The following is a 24,188-nucleotide window of genomic DNA, read 5'->3' on the forward strand; positions in this document are numbered from 1 at the left end:
CAATACTACGAAAGCGAAATGGGTACTACAGTTTATAGTGTTAATACAATTTTACTGATGTTTTAATTAAAACGACAGTAAAATCATGTAGAGAAAATCTTTATACGCAAAAGAAAAAATATAAAATTGCATTTTTAAGATAGACATTAAATTAGATTAAATTTTTGCGAGAGATACCTCAGGGAAATTCATTTAATTACATACTCTTTGGATTACTTATTTTACTAAAAAGGGAAAATCATGACTGTGCGGCCAGCGTCCGCGATTTTTACACAGTTGTATTCTCGTAATACTTGAAGAAAATATGCAAACGGCTGTCACGACACCTCCTTTATTTCTCGGACATTTTTAATTCAAAATCTGCATAAGTAATTTTTGCTTTTAACAAATATAAACTATGCTTTCTTTTTATCGTCAAACATTAACTAATAATAATAAAATAAATTTATCAAAACCTAAATATTTCGTTACGTGAGCTTCAAATTTAATAGTATTTCCAAATTATTTTTTATTATCGTCGACAAAGCATAATAACTTATAGCATAATAACTTATGTTCCGCGTTCAATATCGACACGACGTCAACAAGGTAAAAGGATTTCGAGACGAAAGTTCCTGCCCGCGCCAATATACGGTCCTCTACTTATTGTTAGTGACTGACTTCGATACTCCCAAGTATCGACTGCAATTGGCCGAACAAATTTGTGCGCCATTCGAGCGATTCGACCTGCTTCTGACACATCAGCTATTTATGTTCACAGATCCCCTCGCTTCATCCCCCTCTCTCATCCACACCTTCCAAGAGTCTCCCCTATTTCTGCCCTCTATTGTCTTAGGTACTTCTTATTTCCCTCGAGGGTAACGTTTTTGACACACTGGGAAATTTCTCGGGGAAGTTTTATGAATTTCTACTGCTAAATCTGCCGCAAGGCATGAAAAGACGAATTGCGAAATGAGAGAAGAATCCAAGATGAAATAAGCAGCGTATTACCAAGAAAATCAATTTATAATCTTAGCATCTTCCTTATAAGAATTAGATTTTAATTTTTTTAGATGGTACATCCTCAAGGAATATTTTCCTACATAAACGAGCGATGGAACAAATATCAAAATATTGTTAAATTTTCGTTTTGCAAATTTAACAACACGCGTGTACGTTTCGTTGCGTTCGCAATTCAATGGACCACGGATTTTCCATCATTTTTCACTCACAGCATGTACGCGTGCGAAAAACCAGACTCGAGATCTCTGTTATCGACAGGTCGAATTTTTAATATCGTTATCTGGTACTTCGTAAATTTCAAACTGCAAAAATAATTGCGTTAGTTTAATTTTCAATACGCGCTCAGATTTTCCAGTAAATTTTGAGTATATAAATAACGTTGAAATACTTTGAGCGAGAAAAAATATTATCGGAGCAATTTTAAGATTTTTGAAAAGAGTAAAACTTTTCGGATAAAGATATTAGCATAAATATACATCGCAAACTAAAACTTGAAGAAACATAGGTCTTTTATATGTTTTAAATAAAATTTTAGCAATACTTTTTTACGATATATATTTTTAATTCCACAAAATTGTTTTGCATTTTCTTAAATTGATCTATAATATTTTGTTTTATTTCTGTTTTCTTTCCTCGCCGTTCTATTTCGTTTAATTCCTTTTTCTGACCTTTTTCTTACACCATCACTCCTTACAAGTGGTGACACTGCAAGAGTAGCGAGACCAGTGGAAGCCATTTCCGTGGCGGTGCCATAATTTACGTAACTGCATAATTCTTCTTGTTTCCACTTATGCAATAGGAACAACGGCTACGCCAGACTCGTAAAGATAAAAAATTGTCACCAAGCTCCCGAGATTGCCGGGCGTCCGCGGTAGTATTTCACTTTTACAGAGTCTCTTCATGCGGCTAACCCGTGCGATTCTCTCTTCTTCCGTTCTTTCCTGCCCTCGTCCCTTTCGTTCCCCCTTCGCGTCGCGACGGGATCCTCCTCCGCGAAATTCGACCAGCTTTAACGCGGCACCGATTAAGATCTAAAGAGCCTCCTCGACGTGTTTCCATTTCCTCCGAAGGAAATTTCTGCGAGTACCGCGAGTACTCTCCCCCCTTCTCTTAACATTATCCACATATACAGCCAGCTTAAATCAGACAACCACTTCTGCCGGCTGTTTGCCGAGCGGCATCAGTAGCGAAATCGTGTAACATGGTAATCGCGTTGCGCGGCACGTATCCATTGTACTAAGGGAAATGACGATGCCAGATTACCTTCGGGGACGATTCGCACAATAACCATGCCGGTGCGCGCGCGATGCAGCGTATTTCTCGACCGGAGTCGGGCAGACAATCGCCGGGATAAAGTATTCCGATCGAACCAGCAAACTGTGTTCCAATAATGATCCCACCGATCGTGGTTTTATTTTTAAAATTGCAACCTCGTCTACCGCGCAGAGGCAACGCACGGGTTGAAAGTTGATCGTTTCGATGCTTGTAGAATGGATAAAGGAAAAAGTTTAATAGGAACTCATGGAACGCGAGCGTCGCAATTACAGCCAAATAGCGAGTTTTCGATTATATCGTTGCCAAGCATAAACAAAAAAAACGTTTTATAACATTTCATTATCTCCTATATTTAGTTGGAGAGAAAAATAATAGCGAGTACTCATCTGAAAAATCGATAACATCTTTTAATTTGGCATCTCTATTTAGTCAATAAATCCGCTATTTTTTATAAGGCCTCAAAATAAACAGCAATAAGCTGTGTTTGATTTATTATTCCAAACTGAATGGCTGCATTCAAATTCGAGAATAATCGAGTAATGTGTCGAATTAATTAGTGATCATTAGAAGTTCTGGCAACCGCGAAGCAGTTACGACTTCATTTATATTCAAGTCTCTAGAACTTGACGCGATTTCGATTTGTCGCAAACGAACAGTTTGAGGTCGTCGGGCATCGATAACGTAAACCTTATATCGATCCGAGTGTCGAAACATCTGGTCAAGCAAACGTTCAAAACTTTCATTCGTCGGACACGAACGGTCTCTGTCAAGGGGCAAACTCGACAGCGATATGTTTCGGAGCCCGGTATAGTCCAGGGCCCCTCTCTCTCTCTCTCTCTCTAACTCAGCTACAATTCGACGCAATCAATTCGGTTAGTTGGTTGGCTTAACTGTCCCGATATTCCGTCATCTGGGACAGTGTCGAGTCGACGTATCTGTTCGGAACAATCAAACTGGCGCGATTTAATCTACTGAATTTGTCGATGAAACTACCGCCGTCGTGTTCAAAGCTATAAATGATATTTCCTCGATATCGAATCGCGGACCTTCGAAAAAAATTTCGTAACAGTTTTCATTTATCATTGATAAAAAAATGTCTTAATCTTTCAATCATTCTTTTCTCGTGCATACGTACATAGAACGTCCCAATGTGCACCGCATGATTTCTCTCCGATGACAAATCTTCGACTAGAATCTCACTAATAAATAATGCGGAAGAGTCGGATATCTTCCGTATTTAACTATATGTATCGAATCGTATCTTATAAATATTCGAAACGGTCGCGAATATTCAAAACGAGGCTCCTTGAATATTCAAATACTCGAGAATTCGTCGTCCTCTTCTAGTTTCTACCGTGATATTTCCCGTTTCTTGACGATGAAAACAAGAATCGACCTAACTGCACACTGGGCTAACTGTGCCTCCGGTCAACCGAGAGAGAATCGAGACATTATAAATCTTCACGTACAGTGAAACCAACCGACACGCTACTAAAACCGTGAGAGGTGATGCGCATTATCTGCGAAACTACGACAGATTTTACCGGTCTTCTCTTTCTATCTCTTTCTCTTTCTCTCACGCGACCCATTTACGTCGTGTTCGTCTTACCTACGTATCGACACGATTTCGAGTAAATAAGCCGACGTTCTGCTCGCCAGTGGAAAAGGAATCGGGCGTTTCCCGCTTCGAGTCACGGATTACAGAAAGCACGGAGGATCCGCTCGACCGTAAAAAAGCTCGCGATCAAGATGGATGGATGAAGTAGAATGTTTTCCAGAGAGTTTCCATTTGGAAATCTACCGGAATAATTCAAACGTAACTTTTATGACGCGAAAAAAAAGTCATTTCGCAACAATACAAAATACAAGAACGCGATACAACATGACCAGGAAACTTTTTCCATATTTTAAAAGAGAAAACATATTGAGAGCATTAAAATGTAAAGCATAAATACAATTAATTATCCATATTTAAATTCCTATATGTCTTTTACATATTCTACTTACATATTTGTGTGATCAATAATTTTATATATTTATTTAGAAGCGCATCATACACACACACACACGCAACATACACACATACATACAAATGTAATACATAACACAAAAATGAATACATTTCAGCCAAGTCCGTTTCTACGCGTGATATTCATGTAATAAAGTTTGATATCTAGTATGCCCTCGTGTAACAATCCAGAAAGAATGTACTCTTTTTCCGCTCGGTTGCCATGTTGCAACACCCATCTCGCGATATAGGCTTTATATATGATCCCTTGCTTTTCTTTTATGCCTCGAACCGGTATCCGCATCATTTCTCAGCTACACGTAAGCAATAAACAGGTCTTCAAGCACTCGCTGAAAATTCTCGGCGATATCCCAAGAACTAAAGTTTCAAAAGAGAAGCCGTCACACGGATCCCCTTACCTCGATGCTATAAAAGAACCTTCGTTTTAACGAGCGTTCCTCCGATCTCTTTGATGTGTACATTAAGCTTTCTCAACATTACTTTAAAATCATTATTTGACTCTCGCGTTACGATGAAAAGCTCTTATTGTAGAATACACTTCCTCATAACTAGTTGTCGTCGTTTCCTGGTATATTTATGTTTTGCAATGTCTTAATTATCTCTCGAAATGAGATTCTTCTAAGAATTACCATCTTCTCTTTGTCATTCAATTCCAAGATATTTTCATCTTATCATCGTTTTATTACAATAGAAATAAAATAATTTTTATACATTTTTTCTTCTCGTATAAAGATATTAAGAGAAACACACTCGTGCGCTATAATATCAAAGCCTTGCTCGTCTAGTGAGCAATGAAGCAGTCGTGTGTACAGAAGCCGTCTTTTACGAGAAAAGTACTACGATCCGATACCTGGACCGTTTCATCCCGCTCTCTTTCATTTCATTCCCCTCGACCAGAACTGGTAATCGTTCTAACTTTCGTAAAAGAAAAACACGGTTATCACGACTCATGTCGCAATAGTGTAAAAAATATTCAAATAAATGTCAAACTGCGAAAGAAAAGAGAGAAGAATCGCATGATAGAAGAGGAACTGTGATATTAAAAATACGCACAAGTATTTTATGATCATTTAAAATGAGAAACATTGCAATTTGCGATCGTTATCTAGAATGATCTTTGCAAGCAAACACCTCACTTTGGAAAAACGATAGACGCAGCTTCACGTAAAATAGATTTTTTTATATTAAGTACAGAGTCCATAGATAAAATCTCATTTGCAGAAATTTTTATTTAATTATTTTCTAAAATTTGATTAACATCTTCCCACATCTTTAAAGAAACCTTTTTAAACATGCGCGCAAATTTTTTCGCATCTTTTTCTTCCAACATCAACGCCTTCAAAAGAACGATTATTCGCAACTGTGCGAGCAGTGTAAAAGAGATATATGTATATTAAATGAACGTCAAAAAAGAAGAATGCCTGTGAAGATGTAGAAAATGAACACCTTGAAAACAAATAAAATCTTAAAATTGGAACTGGTGCGCGCCTTTGTTGATTATACCACCGAGCATTTTTAGATTTGCGTTTTACATGAGAGACTGCCGAAAATTGCAAATGGTACGAATGCTCAACCATGCGAAGAACGAGGCAAATACCGCTGACGCGTTAAATTACATTTCATTTGTAGTATTCAAAATTAACTTGACGTAACGCGTAACATGAAAAATACATACGATCATGGGTTTGATCAAATTGAAACGAGCTTGCATAATTTTTTTCGATTCCGCAATTAAAATCGCGGTTGTAATTATTATATTTTATTTGTACATAAAAGAATTCGTCCCAAAAATAAATTAAATTAAAAAGTTTTAGTTTTTTATTCTTCTTTATTAGCTTTGAAGCACGATCGCGCATAAATATAGAAAATCTTCTTTTAAATAAAGTCACAACAATAAAAGAAGATTTTATAAAAATGAGGACTTTTATTACTGTAAATTGTAAAGAAACCATCTCAAAGAAAATTAAGTATATTGTAACTGTTTTTAGATTGCATTAATTTTCTATATCTATTCTGGCTGCTCTCTTTTTTGCACATATTTATATATTTATAGTATTATTTTTTATATAATCGAATCAAGAGGAAAGATACGCGGTTTTTTCGTTACATCTCAAGGAATGACGCGATCGATATGCGACGATACTTAGGTTATTTGATTTTGAGTTGTCTATATCGTATCAAAGCGATTTAATCAGCCATCTACAAGAGCGCTTTCGAAAGAAGGACGACTATCGCGCTTCCATGATCTGCCACGTACGAGAAAGCGGAAAATAGCTTCGCCCTCGGTATCACAAGGTATACCACTTTCCCTGTTATATCCCGAAGCTACGTTTTCCAACCTTCTACGTGATTCTTTGTATCGATGCGACGTGTGCGCATCTCCCGACGTGAGCTTATAAGCGCGTACACGTTAGAGAGCGATCCGTCGAATACGATTCGCATCTCGCGTGCATGCGCACACCAAAAGTGGCCGATATCTACGGATCGTATATGCTGCTCTCGCGCTAAAAGCACACTCAGTCACACCCTGATGCTCTCGCTTAATTGCTTCGGCAAAGCCCTTAGAGTGTAGACTAAAATCACGGAAAAGGAGCGAGGTATAGGAAGATCAGAAGCCCAAAGTAGGGCGAGTAATTCTTTTTGCGCGTCGTGTTCAATCACGATTTGAATGCATTTAGGGACGAACAAACGTCTTTTTTCGATAAATAATATGCAAAATAAGATTAAACAATATATAGTATGATTTTCTACGTAGGGCATTTTATTGAATGCGGATAAAATTCCGCTCTTCGATGTATGTTGCTGTTGAAGCACAACTTTACTTTCTTCTATGATTAATCGCTTCGTAGAGCTTCGATGGAATCGAATGGGATTGTAATAAACAGGATAAAAACTTCCATAAAAGTAAAAGGGAAGGAGAAAAGGATAAAAGAAGAGAAAGAAAGAAAGGAGGGAGAGAGAGAGCAAGCGAAGCTGCAGAAGGGTGATTTATTATGCCGCACTATCCCAGACACTTCCGAGGACAATAGGTTAATATTTCGCGAAAAAAGGATAAAAGTTAGAAGAAATGGGTTATACGTGTGAGGAATAGTCGATATTTCTTTGGCGGGATCATTTCTCAGGGGCTTCGACGTAAGAGCATTAATCGCGCCGTCGAAATACTTGTCTCGCATCCGAGAGAGCCTTGCGCACAGACGGGTATTAACTACTTATCACGGTCGACTTCGCGACGTTATCAATATTGCAGTCTTGCGCCTCCCTTAATTTCATCAAGTTCGCGCATTACCGTTCGCGAGCTATAGCGAAGCTCTTTAAAACTGCATTATCGTTTCCTCTCGGAAGGTCCACTCGGTCTTAAATCCCAAGATTCACGCGGACCATCTCGTAAGCGCTAAACTTTCGAACACACTGGTCTTTTATTAACTTTCCCGCTTTTTACCTCTTATCCCTTATCCCTGGCCGCGGGCGCATTCTTACCCATCGGCAAACTTTAGCGAGCTACTACCAAAATCGATTTTCATTCTCGCCGAAGTCGTTCGGGATACAGATAAGACTTAATTCATTTTAACATAACGGTGAACTCGATTCTCCGAATTTAGTCACTGCAATATTATATTGAAATATTATCGGAAGTCTGCAAAATAGTTACTCGCGCGCGCTTCTATTGCAAATCAAAAATAAAACAATTTATTGCAAACAAAAAAGAACCAGTAAGAAAAGATTATTTATTATTATTATATATATACGCGCATTTCGCATAATCTTATATAATACATTTTCTTTAGTAAAAATATAACATAAACAGAATAAAAAGTGTCTTGATAATGTCAATTGAATACGAAACTGCACAAAATCTGCGACCAATATATAGCGAGCCGTGTATGTCGATTTATGCGGAATCAATTTTCGCAATCTGAGTCCGAAGGAAAGCTGCAACAGTTCCCACAACAGTTTCTGAATTAATTTGTCGCAGCCAGATACCAAAAGAGCAACGCGGATGTTCGCAAAGACGCAATATGGCAGTACAGCTGGCCAATAAGTTTCCGAAAGCGCTATGGGTTGGCCGGCCGCGCCCTTTTGAGGCCAGATGCGATAGCTTGTTCTAGGAGTTCGCGTTTAAATAGTCGGTAGAGCGCCGACAGTTTCGCAAACTCAAGTTGCACGATAACGGTAGTCGTAGGTGTTGACGGTAAAGCGTGTCTGTGTTGTAAACGTAGTAAGTTTTACCATCGAGAAAGAACAGGATGACCGGCCATCCCGTCGTTGTCGCCAACTTGAATCAATCAAAGCGAGAACGTTTCACGAGCATATATATCCGCGGGGCGAACGAACGCGGACAGAGGCGCATTTTCGGTCCGATTTGCTTTCGTCTCCGACTCCGTTAGATCACCCATCGGAAAAACTTTCGACATTTCAAACTGTGCAATTTCCTATGCGACCAAGATACGAGACATCACCCGCTGATCCTTTGTCTCCGCGGAAGTGGTCCGCACTGGAATCTTGTCCGAGATTTAGCTAGTCTGCTTCGATCGAGCGGATCTCTCAAGTGGAAAATGCATCCCGGAAAGCGAAATTGGAATTGCGGAGATTGAAACCAATATAATTTCGGAGAGTTCAATTTTGGATGCCACAGATTTGAAAAATGTACTTAAGTTAATCGGAGTGATTGTGTGTAAGCCTGAAGCAGATATGATAACGTGCTATTTTTCAATAATATAATCAATGACCGAAATTTTAATAATTGCTATAGATAATTATTATAAAACATTTTTGTTTGAAATGATTTTAAAATTTTTTTAAAGAGGTTTATAAATACCCGTTATTATTAATGAAAGATTTATACACGAAAATTAAAATATATTTAGTATATTTTTCACGCTGGTTCTCTGTTTAAAGAATTCAATTGGAATTTTTATCTTCAAAGAAATTTATTTAACTTTTTTGTTATTTTAATTAATTCTATTAATTCTATCTTATAAAAAAAGAAAATAGATGAAAATATATATTGTTGTGTTGTTATAAGTTCTGTTTTTTAAAAAAGTACTATTTTATAAAAAAATAAAATGAATAAAAAATGTATTATATTATTATAACAATATGCAATAAATCTAAATAACGATTTCTCTCCAATAAAAATTTTATAAAATTTTTTATTTGTGGTAGCTATTTTTACAATTATTTTATTTTCCGTTAAAAATAGATAAGAGTTTATTTATTCTAATTTTTTTCCAGAGAGAAATGTATTTTATCTGTTCGTATAAAACTTCTATTTATAGAGTAATATTTATTTTCATTGAAAAACATCTTTATGTAAATCGAAAAATGTCTTTATTTAAAAATGTCTCAAATCTATACATCAAATGTATATAAAGTGTTCTTAATATATTCGAATTTAAATTCTAATACATCAAATTTATAGGAATAAAGTTTTAATAAAATTTTAATTGAAGCGATTGAAGATGTTCCATAGGAAATGGAATTTTATTTCTATTGAATAATATTACAAATTGAGAAAATTGATTTCGTGATTTACAATATTTCCAGTCGAAGTGAATTAACTTCGTCTCGGGGTCAAAAATTAAAAAAAAATTAGACACAGGGGTGAAAAGGGAATGAATAAACGTCTCGACCCCTTCATCGGTTTCTCCGAAAAATACCTGAGGGAGCAATGAATGAAAGAACGTATCTATGATACGAGTGGATACCTTTCAAAAGGACTCATGGGAGAATGAAGCTTATTCGTCATCCTGTCGACCGATAGGTCGCACCAACCACCACCATTGCACCACCTTAACACACCTCGGAGATCCTAGAGGGTAAACTCTTCCAATAACCAGAAAAAATATGTATCATCATCCTCCAAAAGAAATAAATTTACTATGAATGTGCTGGGGGAGTAGCGAGCTCGTAGATAAGGGCAATAATGTCCCTTAAAAGAGACCCTCCCCCTTCTCTTCATCAATCAAATGTTTATGTATGAATATATTCTCTGACTTGTGATTCCATTTCCTGATGCCTAAATAACATAAATTACATTATTCCGCGTGAAAAAAAAATTATGTTATAAAAACAATATAATAAAATAAAGCATCCATTTCGCCAGAATAGAAAACAAAATTGCAAATAAATTAATCGCAATTATTTTTTATTCTGGTCACGTTAGTTGGCGAATTCCATTAAAATTTATTGTTTCTAGATAAAAAGGAGGTAAACGGAGTAAAAAATCTGGCTAGATCGCAAACACATGAGATGCCTCTTCAGAAAATAAATTGCTTGAATAATGGAAAAGAATCGCTAGAGCCAGGCTTACGCATTTCTCTCTCTCTCTTTCTCTCTCTCTCTCTCTCTCCCTCTCTTTCTCTCATTCCTCTTTCTCTCCTTTTCATCAGGGCTTCTCCGACCGGCAAAACCATCCTATCGCGTGTCACTTGCACGTATCCAATCCCAACCATGCTTTTCTCTTTTGACGATTCTATGCAACGAGATTTTTCGCGAGCTTCCTCTGATTCTTGAAAATTTGTTAAAGAGAAGTGCATTCTAATTTTCTCAAAAATAGGGTATGATAAAGAAATCTCAAGAAGAGCCATCAGAAAAATAAAAACGTTTATCGTATAAGAATCTGACTGCTAAATTTTTAACGCTCAAGTTTATATATATTCCCTATTATTAATCCTTCGTTAAACACGTCATTCAATCTGTTGCAAGATTCACCTGCGTGCGCGTGTTGAAGTTTTCTTTATTTATCTGTCAACACCACGAGAATTCCGTCTCGTTTCTTCGTACGTGAAACATGTCCACAATGAAAACGAGACGGAAGTCACGCTAAGAATTCGTCACGACTTACGAGAGAAAAAAAGAGCAGAAGCACAACTATGGCAAAGCTGTGGAGAATAAGAAAACCGAGAAGGAATCCTTAGACGTTCAGTTTATCACGTTGCCAGTTTAACAAAGCATTCTCGTTTAACGGAGATAACGTTCTCCGTACAGGAAAGAAATCGGAATTCGTGCAACAACTTAGCTCCTAACAAGGATAACTCTTCCGTGCCAAAGCATTTAGCGAGTTTGAATTTCGATTTCAAAAATTACAAATACCATTGTTAATAAAATACACATCTATTTAAAAAATATATCTCTCTCTAACGCTAATATTTCATTTACAATGACCTTATTATAATTTTGTGCATCTGTTTTTAACGTAAAACTATTCCAAGAAATCCCTGATTTAAAAAAATTTCCTAATGAATTAATTATTAAAATCAAATTTTATTTTACTGCAAAGTTATTTTATATTAAAGTTTTAAAATATCGCATTATATTCTGCAATATAAATTACAAGATATGTTTCTACAAACCTTGCATGGTATTGTTATCTCTTAAACATATTGATTAATAAACATTAGAAAATCCGATATTTCGATTTCAACGGGCTACTGTCTCCCGCATTGGCATTCTTCTCGGAATTGCAGCTCCAGAAAGAATTTGTTCTAAACTTCAATCCTATCCGCGCAATAAGTGTCACTGATCTAACGTGCACGGACTATAAACTAGTCCATTCGCTTCGCCACCAATGCAAAATTTAATTCGGAAAGTAACCCGGCAGATACATAACTAACCTTCTGTCAGTCTGACCTTAATCTTAAAGAAGCCATAAAAATAAACAAGGGAAAATACTCTTGAAGGAAGATCACTTGAAATTTATCAAGACTATAAAAAATAGTGAAAAGAAGAATTCATAAAAAATTGCGTGACACTGTCATCGAGATGAAACAGTAAATTCCTTCGAGCTGCTTTATATACATATATAATCTGGATTAATGTCAGTCTACCGCAAGAATATTCGAGAGATGATGCATCAAAAGACGTGCCTTTCGATGCTGAAACCGCGATATATCTCGAAGTATTTTAATCCGCAATGTCTCGATGCCATATCGCGAAAGCGAGAGTTCGCGAGTATCGGAAACTATTTAACATCGGAATGACTTTTCAGAGTGTCGTGTTGGAGATGAATCGACTTGGGATGATGGTGGACCTCTCCCACGTCTCGGTACCCACAATGTTGGACGCCATGGCGACATCGAGAGCGCCGGTGATTTTCAGTCACAGCAGCGCTCACGCTCTTTGCAATTCCTCGCGAAATGTGCCTGACCACGCGCTGCAAACTTTGGTAAGTCCCTCGATAACGAAACAGTCAATGATAATAAATGCATGTAACGTTTTAATTCGAAGTGGATACATATATAGTTTTTTCAGATTTAATGATTCTATGTTGGTTTATGCTCAATAAATATTGTATAATAGTTTATATGTTATATGAACTCTAAATTTCGTAAATTATATTATATAATAGTCACATACTAGAATATGTATTTTTTCTATGATTTATTCATAATTCAGAAATCGCATTAAACGAAACATGAATGTTTTTTTTGCAGGCGCAGACCGGTGGTATAGTCATGGTATCCTTCTATCCCCATTTTATCAGCTGTGGCGAAAAATCGACGCTCGAGGATGTAGCAGGTGAGTGATAAGAATTGTTCAATTTTAATTATTAATACACTCGTATTTGGGCACAACTTGATATCGGAACTCGTAAAAACGGATATTACTGTGTCAGTTCATTTGCACATCACGATGCGTTAATAAAATTTTCGAAAATGAAATCCAATTATCTGTAGGTATTATACATGCTTAAAGCGCATGATATTTGTTTACCGAAATGTACCATTATCTCGAAATTTTTGAAATAAAACAACGTGCGTATGCAATTCGTTATGACGTCTGATAGAATCAGCTATTTCCCGCATTTATATATATTTCCGCGTCTGTATTCTTTTCGGAATGAGATAAATTGGGGCATTGAATAAAATTTTCTTCATTAGCTTCTTTCTCTCTAGTATAATCAACGTTACTTTGACGCGCTTTTATCTTTTGCAACTCTGAGCACGCGATGACAATCGCCTGCTCTTATATTCCACAGTAAAGGGTAATTGAGAAGATTATCGAACTTAGTTTCTTTTTTCACGACTGATATAGTTTCCGCGATTAAGCCACGGCTTTCAAAGTCACCGGTGATGTCGCAAAGCGAACATCTCCAAAACTCTCTCTGCTAAAGCGGCTAGATTAGCGTTAGGTGCCAATTTCAAACAGATTGCTTATTTGCATTATTGTCGAGCCGCTTAAAGTTTCAAAGGCATTAACATTTGAAACCGCATCGCTAATACAAACGGCTTTGTCTATATATATGTGTGTGTGTATATATATATATCTAACACAATTAGATATACAGATCATAGAAACGGAATATTAATTGAGAATATATGTAGCCATGATATACTCTGAGATTAAATTGAAATGGAATATTATATTTCGAAATGCGAGTCGATTTAAATTATTAATTTAAATAACCAAGCAACGTAACTGGAAAAAAAGATAAAAATCTTTTCCATTTTAGTATAATGGTGTAACTTTTCCCATGTCATTTCAAGTATGCCACGTTTGATAAAGTTAACTCAACACTTTCGAGCGAGATCGATTGCGAAGCCGAGGCCATCGTGTGTGTGTGTGTGTGCAAAGCCGTAATCCAAAGTTCACACTTTGCGCGGCCAAACCGCGGTTCCGAATGCATCCTGCGAAAACCCGAGCGTTTCTGCAGGCAAATGTGATAAAAAAGTGAAACGTCCGTGACGTTTTCCCGCGGGAGCAGCCAATTCCGTTCCGTGGTATTGCCAAGCGGTGTCAGTTTTTACACATGGATGCGAGAACGTGAATTTTCAGATCTACAAGAAGGAAGGCAAGATCGACACAGGGCGTTTACCTGCCTCTCTCTCTCTCTCTCTCTCTCTCTCTCTGTTAAACTGGATTCGAGAAAACGACGTAGGAGAATGCCATAATTCTTAATCCACGGAGATAATAAACGCGAGATAATAAATTCTTTAATTTCATCCATTTTTCTTTCGCTAATCTCCCGGGATCTCGCAGAATGCAAACTCGGAGAACCCCACAAGATTTGTAGTTTTACTAAGATCTTAATAATCCCATGTCGCCATTTCCCAGTGTTTCCATGCGCCTTCCATAAGAATAAGCAGATGCGGCGTATAATATTGCACTGAGGTACGGAACGCATCTCGCGCTCGCTGTAAATTTTATACGCGTGGTATTGAATCGCGCGGAATTGACAGATCAAATTGCGCCGCGCGTACCTCGGAAAACGCGCAGCAAAACAAAGGAAAGAATGAATATCGCTGGCCCGGACAATAATCGCTGGCCCGGAAGGCCGCGCATCGGACGCGTAATCGGGCGTAGTCCGGGTGCCTGAATAATCGTTTCCTTCCGTAAGCGGCATCTCTAATTGCTTTACATTGACTGTTACAGAGCCGCGGAGAAAATTATGTCCGCCATGGGAAAGCGGGGAAGAAAATTATGGATGGGAACGGGAAATGTGCGTTATATACCGGGTGCACAATTATAATTTCGGGATTGTGCGATTCGCGCGTTTCGTCGGATTGGCCATTCGGAGCGGTATTACGCTTATGATTGATTCTCACCACGCTCGCCGTTTTCCTACCCCTCGTTTTCCGCATCCCGTTGCATCATCTCGCGTTGCTCATCCAACGAAGCGTGGCTTGATCCCATAGCGACCGTCGTCGTTATCGCAACTCGCAATTCCCCGCATTACGTTTATCGAGTGCCTGCTTCTTTGTTTACAGTGCGAATGAAATTTTCTCGATTTGAGCTCGCAGTCTGCGTGCGTTAAAACCGTGCGCGAAAAGAGTACATCTACTTATCTTTCACCGATGATATACATTCCCGATTGCGAAAATACTTTCGATCCATATGTGCCCTTTTATTTAACTTGTGCGACACGTAATTCTATTTGCACCGTTGTCTATAATTGCACCGTTTTCGAATTCGAGAAATGTTGCAAATATTCAATGTATATTATATCTAAAAAATTATAATTTATTCTCATCGAAAACAACATTCAATCCATTAACAAAATAATATATTTAATGGCATATTTTTAATTATCCGTGATGGGAAGTATGGATCTTTTCCGTACTATAAATTATAAGATAGTATTTCGTTCCATGAATAAACTTTACATCGTTTACGCAAACACGCTGTTTCTTCGTTTCCGCTTTGTACGACTATATTGTATATTGCGCATGTTTCTCACATGAAACATCAAAATACACCTACGTTGCATCTCGAGAGACATTCGCACGTTATTCTCGCCCAAACAAACGTCAACTGTGCTGTTTACATCGTACATGCAAATCGAAAGATCTCACGGCAACCTGCTAATGGCACAACTGTTACGATACACGAGATGCAATGCAAATGCATCTCGCTGCGTTTATGACAACATGCAACAGTCGTGCCACAAAGCTTTAAGGGTGAAACATTTTACGAAAGTCTTTGCACAAACCACATCTTCACTTTCCTCTCTTGTCCTTTTAACCGTGTCCACAGATAAAATTATGATACAAATAATTTCCTAACTTTGATGAAAATATGTGGGAGTTGTGAAAGTATCGAAATATTCAGAGATACATGAATTTCTCGTTTTATTATTATTAAAATCCAAATTTTTGACGGGTTATCTGCTGGTCTCAGCATCCCGCGCGTTACATGATTTTCTAGGCTACTGCGCTTGGTAACGACATGACTCGACGAATAATGATCAATTTTGGAAGACCATGCCGCGTTACGCCGAGCCGTTCGACATATAATTTACGATATAATGGAGATAACGCGCGAGAACAACGTGCGGCACAAACACGAAAATTGAAATTTATGACGTTTCTGATATGTTCCGCTTCGCAGAAACTCGAACTCGAATAAAATTGCAATGCAATGGTGCACTCGGTTATTCTACAGCCTGATCAACTATGAATTATGTCATTTATTCGATTGATTATGCATGTTATATCCGTGCGAACGGTATGCCGTTATCCATTACGTATACTAGAGAGGAATGAGGCGAGCGCTTTCATAAATGCTTTAATATTCACTAGATAAATATTTCTTTGACATTTGTATGTGTGCGTTAAAGAAAATAACTAAAAAACAGGTAATGATTATCAGCTGAGATAATTAATATTGTCAAAACATTATATTTTATAAAATTAAAACAGTATTTGAATATTACATCCATATTGAATTTTTATGGAAGATTTACTAACACGATAATATTTGCAAAGATTAATGAAACCATATCATCGATTCGATCAATTATACCAAATTTAAACTTGATTCATGAGATATATGTAAGAAAAGCATCTTTATTAATTTGTCTAATATATACAAAAATAATCTTCTTTAAAAATAATATTCATAGTACATTTTTTAAAATACTATTATTAAAAATATATCAAAAATCAACGTATTGTTTTCTTTTCTATAATAACTCGCGATGGTAAATAATGCGATTCGTTGAATTAGCTGAGATGTGAAATTCGTTCATAATTCTGATGAGAGTATGAAATTGTTTTTTGAATTTTGTGTTCCTCGCCAAATGTAATTATACTCGTGATATATTAGGTCATCGAGATGTAAATTATATGCGCACGTGCGACAATTCCCGAGTTAACAATAACATCCGTCTGACGGATATGCAAATTTTCATTGTTTATACGCACATTCATGATTTCATTATACCTGTTCAAATTATTATTCGATTTTATCCATCCTCAACGCGCGCGCGAGAAGAGTATACTTTGAAATTTACCTAGTGGTAGAAATTATATTTACAGACCTGATTACAAAATCAGCAGTAAGCAGAACATAACTTGCTTAAATCTTGCATGCCGGATATATCAATTGAAGATTACTAACATGCTTCTATGAATTACTCTCTTACTTTTTGCGTTTCGATCGTAGTAATTGTTAATTAATTTACCATTCCTTTCAACTTATATAAACAGGAAGATGAGTTCGCGCTGCAGCAACGAATTACTTATCCAATTTACACAAGCGCAATATTTTCTTATATTCAAAGCGGAATTTATTATACGCTTCGCTCTATATTATGATTAACAACCGTGGCAACTTGAATACAAATGCAACTGCGGAGGAACATTGTACGTCAAACGTGTAAAAATACATCGCCGGCGGACACAACAATGGAAACGAATGAAACGTATAAGTGTAGGTAATTCTCTTTGTGGTTCTTAAGAAAAAGTGACGCGGTATATTAATCGTAGTTGAAAAATCACCCAGTCTGCATTCAGTGAGTCTGCGGTAGTTCGCGGTTAGGGTGGCGAATGTAATTTTCCTCGTTACATGGTAAATGAGTTCCGTATATCGCAGTACGTTAAGCGCAGTAGACATTACGACGATTACGTAATACGTGCAATTTTCGTGATATGTTACAGCACACATCGATCACGTGCGGAAGATCGCTGGAGTGGATCACGTCGGCATAGGAGCTGGATACGACGGGATCAATTTGTAAGTGTAATTATACGTTTGAAATATATAATTATACGTCAAAAAATGCGATGAATAATAATAAAAAATTTTTTATGCCATAATTAATTTTGGAGTGAATAATTAAAATAATAAGATAATCACCATTCAAAAGTAACTGATGAAAATAATCAATTTAACAGTAATTATGTGTGTATATGATCATTTATATGATAACATTAATATTATTTTAGTATCAAATAGAAGTTGCATTGATTGCAAACAAATATTACGATTTTTTGTCAAGTGAAAACAACGTAAATTCGTAAGCGCGTTTCCCTTTGCGTAGCAGTTCCACCAAGCTAATTGCAAACTAGTGCAAACGTAGGAAAGTTTTCGACTACCTTTGGATATAGGTCGGGGTATAAATCAATACGTACCGCGCTACCGATCATTTGTGAGACTCGGAGATAGTTAAAGTCCCCAAAATTTATGAGAAGAAGAGAGATTACTAGTTCAATTTCAGATAGATATTCAGACTATTCGGTTCGATACATCTCGCTTACAATTCGAAAGTAAGATGGAAATGGAGAGAAAATAATGCGTATAAGAAAAGTGTTTAACCAAGACGACTTCATAAATATCGTTTGAAGTCCATTTATTCCTCCCAACATTACGAAAAAAAAAACTATTGTACGAATATATTTTTGAAGAACTCCATATATAAAATCCTTTTCGCGAGATACCCGATAAGGTATTCAGCCGTTTGTTACCAAACGGTCGACATTATTTCCATTCATTATTCCCGCCTTTGTTACGCTTCTCACGCAGTCTGTTCAGTGCAAAAACAACCCGCGGAATTCTTCTTTGCCGCAATAATTCAAGATAGAAGTACACGAAGTCTGTTAAATAAATGTAAAAATCGAGTAACACATGACCAACCCTCTTTTGTTAAAAATACCGATCTCTTGTAGCGCGTGCATTGCTGCAATTGCAGCCCCTTCCATTAATTTTCACAAAAAAATGAGAGAACATGAAGAAGAGAGGGAGAGAGAGAAAGAGAGAGATGAATGAAGAAAAACAGCTCTAACCATAAGTAAATTGAGGGCGATAGAGGATGACTAAAAAGTTGTTGAGTTCCCGGGATCCGCATAAAAAACACACGTGGTTGTGTCTGATGTATATGGTAGAGGATTGAAAAACAGCGTGGATGCATCGAAGCGTGATTTGCAGACCAAACGATAAAGAAGAAAAACGACGTAAAAGACACGCTGATCGAACCATTGCGATATACGGTTTTCCTCGTATTTTTGTACAGCGACAATATCGAATACAAATGTGGGGAATCGGAAAAATAAATATGTGCAGTAGATATAATGGTGCTTATGAATAATTAATGACTGTATTGTTTCCGTTTTCTTTGGTCAAAAGATAAATTTGATACAATGAAAAGCATAACGTTACGTAACGTAAGGCGTAAAAATGAAAAAAAATATATGTACTCTCATTTTGAATATATTTATTATATATATGAGCTTTCATTTATATTTTTCGCGAGAAAATAAATTGCAAAGCATGAAATTCAGAGAAAAGCTGCAAAACTGGCAAACAAAGTTTAATAAATGAACATATAAATCATTAATTACTGATGTATTGGAAAATACATATTCTACCCAAAACTTTATTTTACACAAATTATTTTTACTTGATATCATATCGTGTTTTAAATTAAAGACATTATTACATATAAATATCTGTAAAACAATTTGTAATATTTATCGACGATTTTATAGATAGGAGAATATTTTTTAAAAACAGCATGGGAATGCAATACTTGTAATTATAATTAATTGCATTCAGTTAAAGAAATGCAGATTGAATTTTATTAAACTAACTTTATTGGAAGCAAATGTTTAAATTTCACGTTGTAAATATTTTCAATTTTTTAAATCTTTGATTGATATTGTGCAGTCGTTTAAAATTTATCAACTTTAAATGCGAAACAATCCACACCACACGATATTGTTTCGTTTAAATTCAATTTGTTTGCGGTAAGAGCACTGGACAGATCAAAACTTTATTAAAGTGGTTTCACATCCAATCATGGCAAATCAAAATTGATAACATGAATACACCGACACGATGGGCGACGTTGCATTTTTTTATTTCTTTTATTGTGACATCTACGTAAAGATTATTCTCGCGTTCATTCTTAAGCGTGTCACGGCTTTGTCGCAAAATCTGAGATCCCTGAATGCGACGGTTTCAAGAAGAACGACACGAATAACAAGAATGTACTTTGGTGGCGTTATACGAACGACCGGAATCTCGAGAAAGATGTGGCATCGGAATGAAAACAATGCTTGTTTCCTCCACCCCGTGTTCCCAGCTTTTCGCGCTACGAAAGAAAGAAAGTTTAATATCTGCCGCGGCAACTCGGGATTTACAGTTACGCCCGTAATAGAAAAAAAAAACAGCCACCAATCTTCTCGCGCGGGTAACACATTTGCGTTCGATAGTTAAAAATTATCCGATGGAAAAGCAAAATGTAAAAGCGTCACGCGTGGAAACTCGAAAAAAAAAAGAGAAAGGCATTCTTCCTCGTTTACTATTTTCCTTCTTTCAAACCTTCCCCGTAACGAGCTTACGTTGAAAATTGGAAATCCTGGGAACATTGACGGTATATATATTTTCTAGCGAACACGTGAAAAGTAAATGATCGATCGAATTTTTTAGGAGGACGAAGCGCATTTTATCCGCTGACAGACTTTTATTCGTATTCGCGGCGAACCCGCCGCAAATAAATTCGATAACGTGCTTTCATTGCAGACAAAAACTGTTCTCTCACAAGTATATTTAATTTCGAAGGTAAAACCGCGCGTTATTTTCAGTCAGAACGATCACGTACGGCGAATCGTACGGTGAAGCGTTCCGGCTGACACAATTCGTGGTTAAAATTCCAACGTGCTAATCGTAATAGCTGATATGAGCAGAGGCCAATGAATAGCTTTCTATAAAACTTTTTTTTTTTGAAAATTTCTCTGCTGACACGACGTAATATGAAATTTGCGTAAATTTGCATAATATCTTCCCTTCACAATTCCCTGCATAATCTCTCTTCATCATTTATTATAAATATTTTCTATAAGTATAAAACGCGCGCGATATAAAGGGTATTTATAAGGGTATTTGTATTTTTTGAACAAGGAATCGAAAAAACTAAGATATTCGAAAAGATTAAAAAAAAACTATATGATTCTTCCGAAAAATTTGGTCAACCTAATTATAAGCTAACAATAAGTAAGGATATCGCATTTATGATTAAAAGTAATAATAACTAATTCGAGATAAAAAAAATTGTAATAAATAGTAATAAATTTATAAACAGTAATAAATTTACACAATTATTTGCCAAATTAATTAGCAATTTGTCCCACGGAAACGAATCACGTAATCCTTCAATTTCATATATAGACCGGGCGTACTGGCTACTGCATTAGAAACAATTGCATTGAATCCGCACGACAGAAACGCCGCGTTCTTAATTGCACGTTAAATTAACCCCACCGGTTGACAGTGCGTGGTTAAAATTTCAACGAGCTAATCGGGGGAAGCATTTCACAGGGGAGCCCTCGGTCCCACGCGTAACACCCGCGTATGCGGCTCGCGGCTCATTGCCTTCACGTAGGAAATTGGTCCGGAATTCATGAAAGCCGGAAGCATGACACTATTTATTTTTCGACAATCAATTCGTTTATTGTTACGCTCATTGCATTTCTACTTCAATCGTTTCAGCGCTGTGCAAGTCGTTTCGCCATATCCATTGCGACGTAGCCGCAAATAAAATTCCGCACGGATAATAATAATTACAAGATTGGAATGATACATATTGAACACCAACAAATTGACGTCTTATTTTAAAATCAATTAATCCATGTCATTGTTAATCTGCTAATTCTAAAAATCAGTCAGCTTTCAAATCAAATTCAATAAGAAATTTATACTTGAGAAACGCTACAAAAATTCTGTTCTAATATTTTAATCAAAAATAGTGAAGCTGCTATATAGTCGAAAACAAAGAAAATCATCATCTGAACTGGGGGGGGGGGGTTCATTAAAATTTCAGCTGGCTAATCGCGGGAGGTATTCGTTTCGTTGACTATACGTCGGTAGCGTGCACGTGCCGCGAAAAGCAACGGGAATATTCGTACGAGATGGGTCGGAAAAAGCATCGGAGAATGTATTTAATTATTTCTAAAGGTAGAAAAAAGTGGGTCATGCGGAAATAGACGACGGGACGTGCAGGAAGCGCGAGAACGAGGAGGTTAAAAGTGGCAGGATGTGGCACGGCTGATAGTCCTGCCGGCCAATAAGCTTTTACGTTAGATTAAAATTCATATCGAGGATCCTTCGTCGAGTTTCCAGCCAGACCGGTTATAGTAGCGTCGTATAGCGATCGTTTATGGACGAGCGCAAAGAATTTAGAACCGTCTTATTATAGTTCTCGCGTCGCGCATAAACGTCGCGTTAAAACAAAGACGGTATATCAAATTTAAAGTTTCGGGAGGAAGTCTATACAGAGAGTGATGAAAGACTATATGCGCACAGTTTAGAAGTGCGTTGAGGAAGAATGTTAAAAGATAGTTCTCGTAAACATAAAGAGAGGAAAAGACCTGGAAAAGATTTTTCTTAAGTTATAAATGATTGAGGATGAATGATCTTTGGGAAATAGATACAGACAGATAACGAATCCTCATTCTTCGTTTAATTTAAAGCAGACTTTGTTTGAACACGATTTATATGCAATACTTAATTAATGTAACATTTTAAAAATTGTAAAAAATTGATAATTGTCTTACTAAAAAAGAAGTGGCTTCGAATTCATAAGAAAGATATTGATAAAATCATACAGCATGATATATATATATATATATATATATGTGTGTGTGTATTGTATTTTATATAAAAAGTTAATTGTTACATCCGAAGTCTTATCGTCACTTAACATCCACGTCACGATCACGAAAAAGAACAAAACGTCGATGAACACATCCCCGGTTTTCCCGAGGGGAATCGAGATCCGCGTGTCGCTTCTTTCGCGATGCGATCCACCGAGCTTCGCGCTTTTCAGCCTCGCCCATAAATCACTGTCACTGGGTTTGAGCGAAACGTATTTTCCCGTGGAAACGGCATTTTTGAATTCGATTCGGTCGTACCGGCGGGCAAATAAACGAGAGCAAGACGAGAGAGCAAAAAGAGCCCGCACGTCCCGAGAAAGGCAGATCGATGTCCGGTAACCGCGTTGTCGTTGCTCGATAGCGTATTTTTACGAGGTCCGCGTGCGCACGGACACGTATATTTTTATACCACGGAGATTTAACCCGCATAAATTCGCCACAGGGGTATCTCACCGCGGCGAGAAGTATTTACGTGTGCGCGAGAACGCGAACACGACGTACGCTTTCCGCGTACATGGTCAACTCAATCTCGTCGACGGAGAGAGGCAACGAACAGAATTGGGAATTTCGTGAATTGTGAATAACACTCGTGACCGTGATTAGCCAACAACTCTCTACAACGGTATTGCGGATTCTCGGACCGACACGTTTCGACAGACGACACCCACGACGAGTAGTTCGCGACAGGTTAATATTTTCTACAACAGTTGTCCAGGATTTGATCGATCTCCACTGTCAAATCGATTTATAACATAATTTCGCTTTCTTCATTATCATTATTTTTATTCATTTTGATGGACGATATTTTCTGTGAGCTAATGGAAAAAATTACATTAAAAAGTAATATATTGTAAAAATATAACGCAATCCAGTCGTATTAAATATATTCTGGGCAGACAATATTCCCATTTGTTTTTTCAACTGGTCGAAATAAATTATGCACTACAAGTTCCGTACCTTTAATAACTTCTAGATAAAATACTCTTAATCTGTGCTTCGCGGAGCCCCAGAGGATCCATATACAAGTTTTATTAGATATGCAAAACATTTAAGCTTGAGATAAGTTCATAAATTCTCGAACATAAAATATCAAAAATATCTATTGGATATTCTCGAAAAGTGCTCAAGAAAAATGAAAAATCTAACAAACGCCATTTTAAGTAAATATTACAATATCACAGGCAATACATCCGATTTCACAGACATTTCAAAAAAATAATTCTAGTTTTTATATTTCCATGTATTATACTTCCACCGAACATATCAGAGAAAAATAAAACATAATTATAATGAATTGTAAGCACACACATAATGTGTCTTCTCTTGGGTCGCGCGCGCTTATCCCGCGTTTACAGTCAGCTTATGATGATGGACACGCCCAATTTGGAAATTTCCGAGATTGGAATAACGGCTCTCTGGATGCGGTCGGCCTATGTGCATACAGTATATACAATTGCATAACTGCCAGTTTCAGCCGGGATACGACGCGTCGTGAATAAGTCACTAACCGCTCT

The 24,188-nt window shown here is 36.9% G+C and overlaps 1 protein-coding gene across 2 annotated transcripts in view; it reads left to right on the plus strand.

The window, feature by feature from the left end:
* The window catches only part of LOC115237724 (dipeptidase 1-like), a 79,349-nt gene that overhangs the window by 47,483 nt on the left and 7,678 nt on the right, over nt 1-24,188 (plus strand). For both annotated transcript variants that reach the window (XM_029810959.1, XM_029810960.1), the window contains exons 6-8: nt 12,294-12,470; nt 12,739-12,823; nt 17,683-17,758. In XM_029810959.1, the coding sequence (XP_029666819.1) occupies nt 12,294-12,470; nt 12,739-12,823; nt 17,683-17,758 (338 nt within the window). The remainder of the gene's footprint in view (nt 1-12,293; nt 12,471-12,738; nt 12,824-17,682; nt 17,759-24,188) is intronic.

The sequence above is a fragment of the Formica exsecta genome, unplaced genomic scaffold, assembly GCF_003651465.1.
Source record: "Formica exsecta isolate Colony F162 unplaced genomic scaffold, ASM365146v1 scaffold308, whole genome shotgun sequence".
NCBI lineage: Eukaryota > Metazoa > Arthropoda > Insecta > Hymenoptera > Formicidae > Formica > Formica exsecta.